This window comes from Marmota marmota, unplaced genomic scaffold (genome assembly GCF_001458135.2).
Source record: "Marmota marmota marmota unplaced genomic scaffold, marMar, whole genome shotgun sequence".
NCBI lineage: Eukaryota > Metazoa > Chordata > Mammalia > Rodentia > Sciuridae > Marmota > Marmota marmota.
This window is the reverse complement of record NW_026000207.1, coordinates 3,477,415-3,489,284: the sequence shown is the minus strand read 5'-3', so window position 1 is coordinate 3,489,284 and position 11,870 is coordinate 3,477,415. Positions and strand designations below refer to the sequence as shown.

Sequence of the window (11,870 nt, the reverse complement as noted above, 5' to 3'; positions counted from 1 at the left end):
AAAAAAGGCATCGGCTGATATGGGATCAGGTCTGGGGAAGGCGCCTCCTTGGGACTGAACCATACATTGCAGCCACTTCTTCACAGTGGGATAGGACCTCTACTTTCGCCTACATTGTTTTATAAAATAGAAGGGGGAACTGTGGTAAGCCATTCTTATAGACCGTGGCCGCCATTAGAAGATGGCGCCGGCTTCCACTGTGGCCTGTGATAAACAACTCCTTTTATGGAGAGTTGGCGCGCAATCCCTTACCACCCTATGAGAGAGATCCACGTGGCGGCTTGGGATTGGGATGCGGGGGGCTTTATTAAGTTGTGCTTGGGTGTGTCGGGGGCGGGCGCTAGAAGAATGATACATGACTCAAGGCCTGAATAAACTGTTGAAAGAAGAATCCTGTGTCATGTTTCCCTTGCCGGCGAGGGGTCGCGACAGGGAGGGAAAGAAGAAGTCCTGTGGACTGAAATGAGCAAATTATATTTTTGCTGCTGTAATTACATCAGTGAACTCCAGTAGTATGTACACCAGTAAAGTACAAAGAAAAAATATGAAAATATTCCTTAAAAATAAGAATGCTTAATTATTTGCTATTCCCATGGTTGAATCCCACCCCCTACCACATTGAAAAATGCTAATTTGAGAGCACCTGGATTTTGTACCATCAAATATAAAACAGTTCATTTTGAACTCTCATTTGTATAAAGTAGGAGAGAGGTGAAAGTGACCTGGGCTGTCATGTACTCATCACTCTTGGGGATGCTCTGAGAGAGCATCTCAGACTGAGGTGTTGTCTTCCTATATAGGAGCTGCATATAGGGGAATGGGCTCCACTTGTGAAAGTTCACTGACATCACATGCCTAGCCTGTACATAAAATCATTTAAAATACATATCAGTAATTTAAAAATCAGCTGCAGCAAAAGATTCTTATCCCATTTACATAATGTCAAGGTGGACAGTGAATGTATTAAATAAGTGCACACTCTGGTCAGTTTTTGAAAATATGAAATGTAGCATCTTGGAAATAACAACAGAAATCAACTTAGAAACTTAAATAGAATGGGTGTCATAATGAGAAAATTTGTTGTTCATGGTTTTCCATAACATTCAATTATATGAAACATATAAGTTTCATTTTTCAAAGGCAAATAGTGTCTGAATATACAAATACTGATATTCCCTTCAAAAGAAATAGCTAACACAGAAGCATCAGAGAAAAGAGAATATATATAAAAATACATTTCACATAATTTTACAAATGAACCAACAAGATTAGGAAGAAAAAGCAACAGAAAGCAAATTTTATGCTAAATCATTTGCCATTGTTGAAACTGTTATCTAAATCTGAAATTTCTATTTGTTACAATTTTCTAAAATTATTCTTTGGTGCATAATAAACCTAATTCAAGTGATATATATGCACATACTGTATATTTACATTATATATATGTGTGTATGTATATATATGCATATATAATATAATATATATACATATACATTTACACATTTAAAATATAAAGATTATTTGGTATTTTGATTTCTTTTGTATATACATCTCTTTTTGCAATCTAGGAAACCAGAACCAGAGACCCAGGTCAAGCCAAGTCTTGAGATATTCAACAGAATGACATTATAGTACTCAGGGCTACCAATAGAGCTATAAGCTCTAAATAGTAACCACATGCCCTCATTTCTTATTAGGGAACAACCAAAAGTCCAGTCCTTAAAGGGATGATAATACAGAACCTCTTGATATGCAAAGAACAAAGTGACCCAAATTATATACAGGCTGCTTGAGTCAGCTTTTCATTGCTGTGACCAAGACACCCAACAAGAACTACCTAGAGGAGGAAAAGATCATTTGTGCTCATGGTACCAGAGATCTCAGTGCATGGAAGACTCACTCTATTGCTCTGGGCCCAAGGTGATGCAGACTATCACGAAGAGATGGCATGGTGGAGGGAATCTGCTCCCCTCGTGGCATCCAGGAATCAGAGAGACTGGAAAGGTGGTAAGGAGCTACAGGGAAGATCCCCCCTTCCAGTGCATGTCTCCAGTGACCTGCCTCCCCCAACCATAACACACCTGCCTACAGTTACCACCCAGTCAGTCCATTCAAACTGGGGTACACTGATCAAGTTACACCCCTCACAATGAAATCATTTCACCCCTGAGTACCTCTGCATTAGCACAGCAGATTTGGGGCATGAATCATGTTCAAGTCATAGAACACCTACATCAGAGCTGGTCAAAGATTGGTTATGAAATAAACTGTTCAAATTTTGAAAATGACTCTGTGGCTTGAAAAATTCTCATGTGCTGTCAATCAGAAAGCAGGTGTAAATATTGCAATGGGCCCATACCAGTATTTGAATCATCAAGGTCTTCTACCAGGACATGAAGGTACAAATATATGTGGGGAAGAAGATACTTATATATTTTATATGAATTGCTTAGTAGTAAGAAATTAGACATTCTGCATTCTTCCATTGACGCCAAGGACAAATTGACAATGAAAACTATTTAAAAGAAATGCTTACTCTTTTAAAAGAGGGTGGAGTGGTGACACTTTCCCCCTGCAGTATAATCTCCTGCTTTCCATAAAATTAAAACCATTATTCCTCCATGATACATGATCACATGAAAAAAGTTTGTTGAACTTTTCCTTAAAAAGGAGGTGAGAACAGAGCATGTCTAATAAACTAACTTGGCATAACAGTGAACATTTTTGGGATAGATCAGGAAATTTGACCACTGTTTTGTCAAATATCTGCAAACAGAAGAATTCTTCAGTCCTCAGCCATATCTTCTGCTCCATGTCCTATAGCTGGATGCAGTCACTCAGTGACCCTTCTCAGGGCTGAGGTGGGTGCTAGTGATTGCTGTCTGGAATGTCAGCACAGGAGCAAACCAGTTTGCATGCACAGTAATGTGCAGATGGTGAAGTCCTGACTGGAACACCAGAGTGCCAAGGCTTAGGACAGGCATAGACTGGAATTCCACTTGTGGTGATGCAGCCTAATGGAAGGAGGGAGCCCCTGATAATGGAAGGCACCAAAGAACAGCACAGAGGAAGAGCAGTGCCTTGTGAGACTCAGCAGGGCTTTTCTTAAACTGCAGGTCAATATCTTTATCCTCTATGCTGGAGACTTGAGTTTTCTACTTCACTCCTAGAGATGTGAGTATCCAAGTTGCCAGGAGAAGTCATCATAGCATGAAGTTCCCCTTATTATCCACACATTCACACCAATCAAAAAAAAACAGGATGTAAGGAGAGGGGACAGGAAGGAATGCTTACTCTAGGCAAAGAGAAAGAATTAATTGCTGGTGAACTTGTGCTTGTTTCAGGCAGGAGTTCAGGCTTCTGGCCAAAGGCACCTTGATACAACCCCCATATGCACCATGAAAGTCCTCAGGAATGCGTGAACCTCACCAGGTCAAGCTGCCAGATGATCCAGGCCACCCAGCAAGAATCAACAGGGCAGTTCAAATATAAGAGTGCATGTGTGAAAATCACCATTCCCATGTGTATAGTTAGGCTTCAAATTTTATGGATTCAAATGAATAAATAAATAAGTGTTGTGCAAAAACTTAAAATTTTTATGTTCATCATAAGAATAGGAGGTTTACTATTCTGTTTCCAGGCAAAAGAAAGTCTGGATGCACTGGAGTCTTGACTCATGAGCAAGAAGGGGCTGACAGCTGGGAAACACCCAGAGACTATTGCAGCTGTGTTCACCAGGAGCCAGTTGGGATTATTAATAACAGTCACACAACTTTGAAAGACACAGGAAAGTGTGTAAAAGGAGACAAAGGTGCTCACCAGGAGAAGGATGGTTTGGGTGGCTCTGGACTCAGGGGAGGACCTGAGGGAGCTGGTCTTGTGAATGTGCTGCATTCTCTGCTTGTGCCTGTGCAGGATGAGCACCATGGAGCTGCTGGCCCAGAGCATGAGCCCCACACACAGGGCATCAGGGAAGGTTAGCAATGCTACAAACAGTGAACCTGTGGTTAAGTCAGGATGAACAGCAGAACAGTATCCAAAATCTTTTAGGTCTGTCATTGTTGTGTTGTTCCATTTCCCAGTCATATACATAAGATTAAAAATATTAATAAGCAGGTACATGATCCAACTCAGGTACATGGAAAAGCCAACGTACTTGGGAATTTTCACTTTAAGTCCTGCCCACCTGGATTCATTGGGGTTTATGGTGATGGCCTGGAAGACACTCAGAAGGCACATGGTTACAATGGACATGGCCCTGCCCACCCTATGAAGATAGAACAATAGTTTGCATCCAAAATCACCAAGGGAGATTTCTAAATTGAAAGCTGCCACTGTCTGGGGAACACCTCTAGACAGGAGGGTTAACAAGTTGGTGACAACCAAGTGCTGAAGAATCAAGTCTGTGTGTCTTACCCTGCACCCAGTGAAGTAAAGAACTAGGTAATGGAGGAGAAGAGAGGAATTGCCCAGAGCTCCAACCACAGTCTGTGCCAGGAAGATGATGCCTACAGCCACATCACTGGCTGCCATCCTGCCAGGTCCCTGCTGTCCCTTGAAGAGGGTCCTGCAGGGGAACAGAAAGCCTGGGCTGCATGTGTCCTGTCAACCAAAACCCAGCATTGCCCACTCCCCAGAGTCCCACTATGAATATTGAATGTTTTTTTTCTTTAAAAGTTTTATGCATAAACTTTTAAAAGCATAAAACTTTGCCATGAAAACATCACTTTGCTACCACTTGCATCTTCACAACTTGAGGCAGGTGCAGAGGTGACTTTGCATAATGACCAGAAGAACTTGGTCATGCAGAAAGTAAACGTCTAAATTCATGCTCTGATTAGGGGAGCAGAGGGGACTTGAGACTAGCTGAGTATAAAAGTTAGTATGGTTAACTACCAAGCGTCCTGAACATGGGTGAGTGGGGTTTTTCAAACTATCCAGTTTTTTGTGTTTAGTTCTGTTTTTTGAAATTCCTATCATCTTCTAAACTGATGGTATTTTAAGCTTTTATTCTAATGAGTTTCCATTTCCTTAGAGAATTATTCTCCAAGCCAATCTCAATTATGAGAGACTATCTAGATATTTTATTGATGCAGAAGCTCTGAGGGAGCTATAATCCAGCAGGCACCTGTCCCATGGTGAGTTAGGTGCAGGGAGCCAGTCCTGGTCCATTTCAGAACAGCTACCACAGGGCACACTTGGCTGTTAGGAATGCAAGTGAAACAGCACCTGTCACAGGAATTGTTTCTCCATGCCACGTCCTATGCTTTGTGACATAAAGCATCAACACTGTATGGTAGTAGCAGCATAATTGCTGCTTTTGGGGGACACACGCTAAATATTTTAATATCTGAGTTCAGTAAAACTGTTAGCAATACATCAATGTGGGTAACTGATATTACAACAGGAGCCACGTATCCACACTGGCATATGAACAGCATGAAGTCTTGAGATGGCAGATTTGTGACTATCATGAAAATCTATACATTCAGCAGACCTTCTTTAGAGCAGTTTTAGGCTGATAAAAAAAATTGAGCAGAAGGTAAATAAGTTTACCATAATTTCTACACACTCAAACCCTACTCCACAATAAAATTCCTAAGCCAGGTGGTGTATTTAATACAATAGAAACCAGATATATGTATAAAAGGTGGTGTTGGAAACCCATAATTATTATATTACATTTTTATATTTATTTTTTAGTTTAGGTGGACAAAATATCTTCATTTTATGTGGTGTTCAGGATAGAACCCAGTGCCCCATGCATGCTAGGCAAGCACTCTATCTCTGAGCCACAACCCCAAAACTATTAGTACATTTTCTTTATAAACGTTTTATCATTTTAAGGGGGAAATAACCTCAAACATTCCTGGACAACAGGTGGTTTCAGGATTGGCCCAATGATTGTGTCCATGAGCTGCACTATGCCCAGAGTTAGAGGAAAGGTTCCACTCAAGCATCACCCTATAGGACACAATACTAGAAGAGTCCTGTAAGTTCTTCCTACTCTATACAAGAATATTGCAGATATTGTAGGTTCTATTCTAGAAATCCAGAAAACTCAGCACACAATTCCTGTAAGGGACACTGAGCTGCTGACAGATTTGCAGTCAACACCCTCCTACACCTTGAAGATTGGTGTAGTGTAGTTCAGTGTGGTGAGCCGCTTCTGCCGTTTATGCAAATTATGGTCGCCATTACAAGATGGCGCTGGCTCCGCTGTGGTCTGTGACAAACAACTCCTTATTTGGGAGAGTTGGCGCATGACTTTTCATCACCCTATGAGAAAGCTCCACGTGGCTGCTTTGCATTGGGGCTTGAGATGCTTTATTAAGGCTGGGAGGGGCATCCGAGGGAAAGAAGAAGAACTGTCAGGGGCCTGAATAAACTGCTGAAAGAAGATTCCTGAGTGTTGCGTCTTCCTTGCGGGCAAGGGGCTGCAACAGTTCAGCACCCACTGTCAGCAAGGATCACTTTCCATTCAACTGGGAGCCATCAGGGATGGCTGCAGGATCCAGGACCCCATTGCTCTTCAGTGCCTGAGCCCACTCCTGAAAAATTTTTCCTGCTTCCTGTGTGGCTCTGGTATTCAACCAGATTCAATATAGAATCCCCTTTCCTTATGAGATCACTTACCCAGACTCTTGAAATGAGACCTTGAAATGGGTCTTCCCTCACAGATGATGCTCTCAGGTTGTCATTTCATTACTCACCAGGCTATTTCTCTCTGCCAGGATGGTGATCTCAGTGCAGAGGCCTCTGTGACCAAGACATGTGCTTTCAGGGAGGTGGCCAGCTCCTGAGATATGTGTCTGTGACTCTGTGACCTCACCTCCCCCTTGGACCTGCAATTATCACTGTGCCTGTAGCATCAATGGGCATGCAGGCTGGGGGAGTTAAGGACACTGCTGAAAACTTTCTCCCCAGGTGACACTTACGAAAAACAATTATAAGTTTCTTGTTGGCATCTCTAATGGATCCTGGAGTGTTGGGAGGTGCTTCTGTTTATCAATAATCCCTGGAGTCACACAGTTACATGCCAAGGAAGAGTAAATACTGTGGTCTGACATGTGAGGGACTGGCAGCCCCACTGCATTGTTTTCCAAACCTAGATGCTTCCTATTCCATTTACCTAAGTGGAACCATCATTTTGCCTATTGGTAAAGAAATGGAATGAAACAAAACACCTGAGAAGGATTTAAACACACACACACACACACACACACACACACACGTGAAAGAAGAAGAATGTGAAGAATGTGACCTTCAGAATGAACTCTGAAGGTCATTCCATTCCTCTGAACACAAGTACAAGCCCATTCATGGTCACTCATTTGCAAGACTCAATGCCAATTGACATCAAAATTATTAGGGAAATATACTTTACTGATATTGATCCCGTTAATGACAGAAGAGATTTCTATAAGAAATACAGAAAGCTGGTACCTCACAAATGACAGTAGCAGCTTTGGATGATTTGAGAGGCCAGATCTACCACTGCTGCAACTACTAGATTCACCTGTGCTATGGACACTATTTGCAGGGCATCAGATAGTGACCACAAAAAGGGAGGCCTTGGGGCTGGGGCTGGGGCTCAGTGGTAGAGTGTTTGCCCAGCATGTGTGAGGCCCTGGGTTCGATCCTCAGCACTGCATAAAAATAAATAAATAAAGGTATTGTGTCCATCTATAACTAAAAATATTTTTTAAAAAAGGAAGGCCTTTCCAATACGTTCAATTCCCCCAACACTGAAAAAATACTATTTACACTGAAGAGTTTTAAAAATTGCTGTGAGCTTTCCCATTCAGGTCAAGACCTGTCATAGGACAGGGGAGTGTTCAGGGCAGTGACCCTTCATAGCTGTGAGGAGAAGGCAAAGAAAGATGGCATAGGGCAAGGGCATGGGGAGAAGACAGTGCAGCAGTTGGTGGGGAGCTGAGAAAGGACAGGGGAAGAGAAGGGGAAGGGGAAGGGAAAGGGGGTGAAATTCAGAAGTCAGAGCATAGCTGGGCTGGAGCACACCGGAAACAAGTGTTAATGGATATTAAGGACACAGGGCCTTTGGTTCTAGAGACACGGGGTGATGTTTTCATAGGATGAAGGGGCTCCTGGGGGTGTGGCCTGAGAGAAAGTGATGATGGTCAGCAGTTGGTAAAACTCACAGAAAATTCAACACCTGAGTTGTCAATACACAGGGTTGGGGGAAGATGTAGATATGAGTGGGGTTTGTTGTCCTGGATTTAAGTAGAGGCTATAACAGAGTGGCTGAAAAGGAGGCCGAGTCTGGGGGGACAGAGTGGATCTTGGAGAGAGACAAATTAGACATAGGGAAACAATTGAGCCAGGAGGGCAGTACCTTGAGAGAACTAAGGAGGCCGAGAGAACCAAGAACAGCAAGAGAAGCATCAGAAAGACCAAGTTCAAAGGCAGACTCTTCTAGAGTTCCAGGCTAAGTGTGAGGAGACGTTGCTCCACCCATGTGGTATAGCTGGAGGACAAGCAAAGACACCAGTGAAACCAAAGGTTGTGTCCTGACTTACCCCGCACACACGTTAAACACAGAGCTCTGCCCTCAGGAGAAAAATGGAGGAGGATGGGGTTGGCAGACGTGGGTTTTGGATTTGAATTGTGAATTAAGATTTCTAGACTGGGCTAAAGATTCTAAACTTCGTCCTCATTTTCTGCTCCAGTAACCAAACTTCACTGCTCTCAAAGTCTCAGTGTTCAAAGTTGGTGCTTGGGGCATTTACCATTCCACCCACCTCTCCTGTCAGCCATTCCTTCAGTGACACCTTTCTGAGCTGTGGAGGGGTCAAGGGACACTGCCAGGCTCTGCCCTGCCATTTTCCTTCTTCTCTTCTATTTCTATTTTATACCAGTAATGACTCCCAGGATATTGCTACCCCACCAGTAGACTTTAATGCATTGGGGTTTTTATAACTTCTATCTTGACTTGACACAGTTTGGAGGCCCTGGCTAGAGGAAGGTCAGTTTCCCTTAGTGGTCAGCTGATTATGTCCTAATTCAAATGACCTCTGTAGCTGGGCTGTCACACATGTGGCTACCAGGCACCTGACCAAATTCCCTGAGCACTGTGAGCTTTCCCATTCAGGTCAAGACCTGTCATAGGACAGTGGAGTGTTCAGGGCAGTGATCCTTCATAGCTGAGAGGAGAAGGCAAAGAAAGATGGCATAGGGAAAGGGCATGGGGAGAAGACAGTGCAGCAGTTGGTGCGAAGCTGATTAAGCCTTACACTAAATATAAAAGGTCTCATTAGACTAAAATTTTCCCCATTTTTATCATTTACTTAATAGTTTTTTTCCCTGTAATTTTGCTGGAACATACTGCCTATTTTATTCATAGTTCATTCTATAAAACTTATTCCCAATGGATGCTTCAATCTCTTTTGCACACACCCTGTGTGTAAGTATGGCAATTGGTGGGAGGAAGATTTTCATTTAACTTGATTTAATTTGTCATTCAAATCAGATTTTTAAGGTGTTTCTCCTCTTTGATACACAAATTGTTGCCTAGTAGTACAGAAATAGTCTTTTATTGTTGTGAAACTTCCACTTATTTTTTTAAATTACACCCAAAATCCACTCAGAACTGAATTGTTGTATGGTGTGGGTGGTGACTGATGTTGATGTTGTTTTACCAACTGCTGACCAACTGCTTCAACATGACCAGGACATATCAGTTTGTTCTAAGAATGTTGCTTTATGCATTCTGACAACTGCTCTCACTTTTCATTTCTTCTCCCAGGGTATCACCACCTGATCTTTAATGATGACTTCTCTAAGAAAATAGTGTGAGAATTCTGCCCATCCACTTGTGCATCTTCATGTCTTTGCCAATCCACAGGTGCATACAATAAAAAAGTTATTCCTGGGGTAATTTGGAGATTGCTGTTGCTGTGTTGCCCAGGATGGCTTCAAACTCCTAGCTCAAGTATTTCTCCTGCCTCGGCATCCCAAGTAGTTGGTGACTACAAGCGCACACCAGTCTCTGGATAAAAATCATTTTAATGAGGCATTTTGGTCATAGGGATGGCTGTTGCCATAATCCAAACAAAACTGTGCTAAATGACAGAATGGCCTCCAGAGACGTGGTCATAAGACTGATGCTCTTACCACAGATTACACTTGGGATTCTGGGAAATTCTATCTTCTTTACTACTACCTACTCCTTTCCTATAGTGGGCATCCATTAAGGCCCACCGATTTGAGCCTCAAGTCCTGAATATAGCCAGCCCCCTCCTCATTCTCTCTAATGGAATTTCCCTGATAATGGCAGCTTCTGTGATGGAACACTTTTTAAATGACTTTTGATGCAAAATTATTTCATATATTCAATGAGTGGGCAGGAATGTATCCATTGGCATCACCTGCTTCTTGAGTGTCTTCCAGAGCATCACGATCAGCCCCGTAAAGCCTCCTGTGGGAGGGCTCTTAAATTAATAGCTCCAAAGCACATTGGCTTCTCCATTTCCCTCTGCTGGATCCTTTTTATGATGATAAATTTCATTTTCTCTCCTATGTGCTTGGAAAATGCAACAGTGAAGTCACAAAGAGAAAACAGATTATGGGTGCTGTTCTATTGTAAGTCGTGACAAAATCACAGATTTGTTATATGCAACATTATTTGTATTACTGAAGTTGTCTTGTCTTTGCTCAAATCTGGTCCAGTGGCTCCATAATTCTTATTCTTACAGACACAAGAAGAGGATTCAGCACATTCACAGCATCAAAGTTCCTCCAAGAACCTTCCCTGAGTCCAGAGCCACCCAGAGAATCCTTGCCTGGTGCCTATTTAATGTTTATATGGCCCTTACTTCCCCTCTTGGTTGGTGGATATGGAGTTAGTTAGGCTAGCTTATGCAGTTAGGCTAGGTTGTAAATAGGAAGACCAAATGATCCATGTTTCAGTAGACTGTAGACTATGTTCAGTAGAATGTAAGTTTTTGGTGACAGTAGGGATATGGAAAATATCAGAGTAGGAACAACAGGTGGGAGGCAGGTGATATGAGAGTCCTAATAGGCACAGATCTGTATAGAGTCTTTGGAGGTAAAACTCATTATTATACATGGATATAAATTTCTTTTTGCTTGATTGCCCTGGTCACTCTATTCTCATCACCCAAGTTATATCATCTAGAATGCCACATGAGACCATGTATGTCTGTGAATGTGAATTCTATAGGGAACATTTGAGAAATCTACAATTTTTTGTCATGGCTTATTTAAGAACACCTAATTTTAAATTTTATTAGAAAGGCTGAGTTGAGGATAGAAGAGATACAGGTAGAGTGAACAACTTAGGTATTAGCATAAATTCCAAAGAAATCTTAAGCACTTTAAAACTATCAAAATGATAGTGTAAGAGTGGGATCTTCAAGGAGAGAAATTAGAATCAGAAAGTAGCTGGGACACATGTGGAACAGGGGTTTCTTTCCCCCAATGTATACATTTTTTATTAGAGAGTGGAGATGAAATAATGAGTAGCTGGAGAAGAGCAGGTAGGAGGAACTGCCCTGCAGGTTGGGTTCTACTACTGCACTGGACAGTGGAGACTGTCATGCACTACCCCTTCCTTACGCAAGGGAATGCAGTCCAAGATCCCTGATGGGTTCCTGAATCCACATTTACTACTGAAACTGTTTTACTATACATGTACACATACATATGATAAAGATCAGGTTATCATTTAGGGGTAGAAAGATATTAATCACAGTAACTTGTAAAGAAGTGGAACAGTTACAAGAATATATTCTAAAAAAAAAAAAAGAATATATTCTAATGAAAGTGAGGGAAAAGTGCTCTGGTCTCTGGGATTCTCCATTTAACTGGAGGATGACCTCATGTAACTG

General features: G+C 42.0%; 1 protein-coding gene across 1 annotated transcript in view; it reads right to left on the bottom strand.

Annotated features, from left to right (window-relative positions):
- The window catches only part of LOC107158878 (vomeronasal type-1 receptor 4-like), a 14,485-nt gene extending 8,994 nt beyond the window's left edge, over nucleotides 1–5,491 (bottom strand). Inside the window, exon 1 of the mRNA XM_048791687.1 lies at nucleotides 3,820–5,491. Coding sequence (XP_048647644.1) covers nucleotides 3,820–4,533 — 714 coding nt within the window. The 5' untranslated portion in view covers nucleotides 4,534–5,491. The remainder of the gene's footprint in view (nucleotides 1–3,819) is intronic.
- Nucleotides 5,492–11,870: the final 6,379 nt, after the last annotated feature.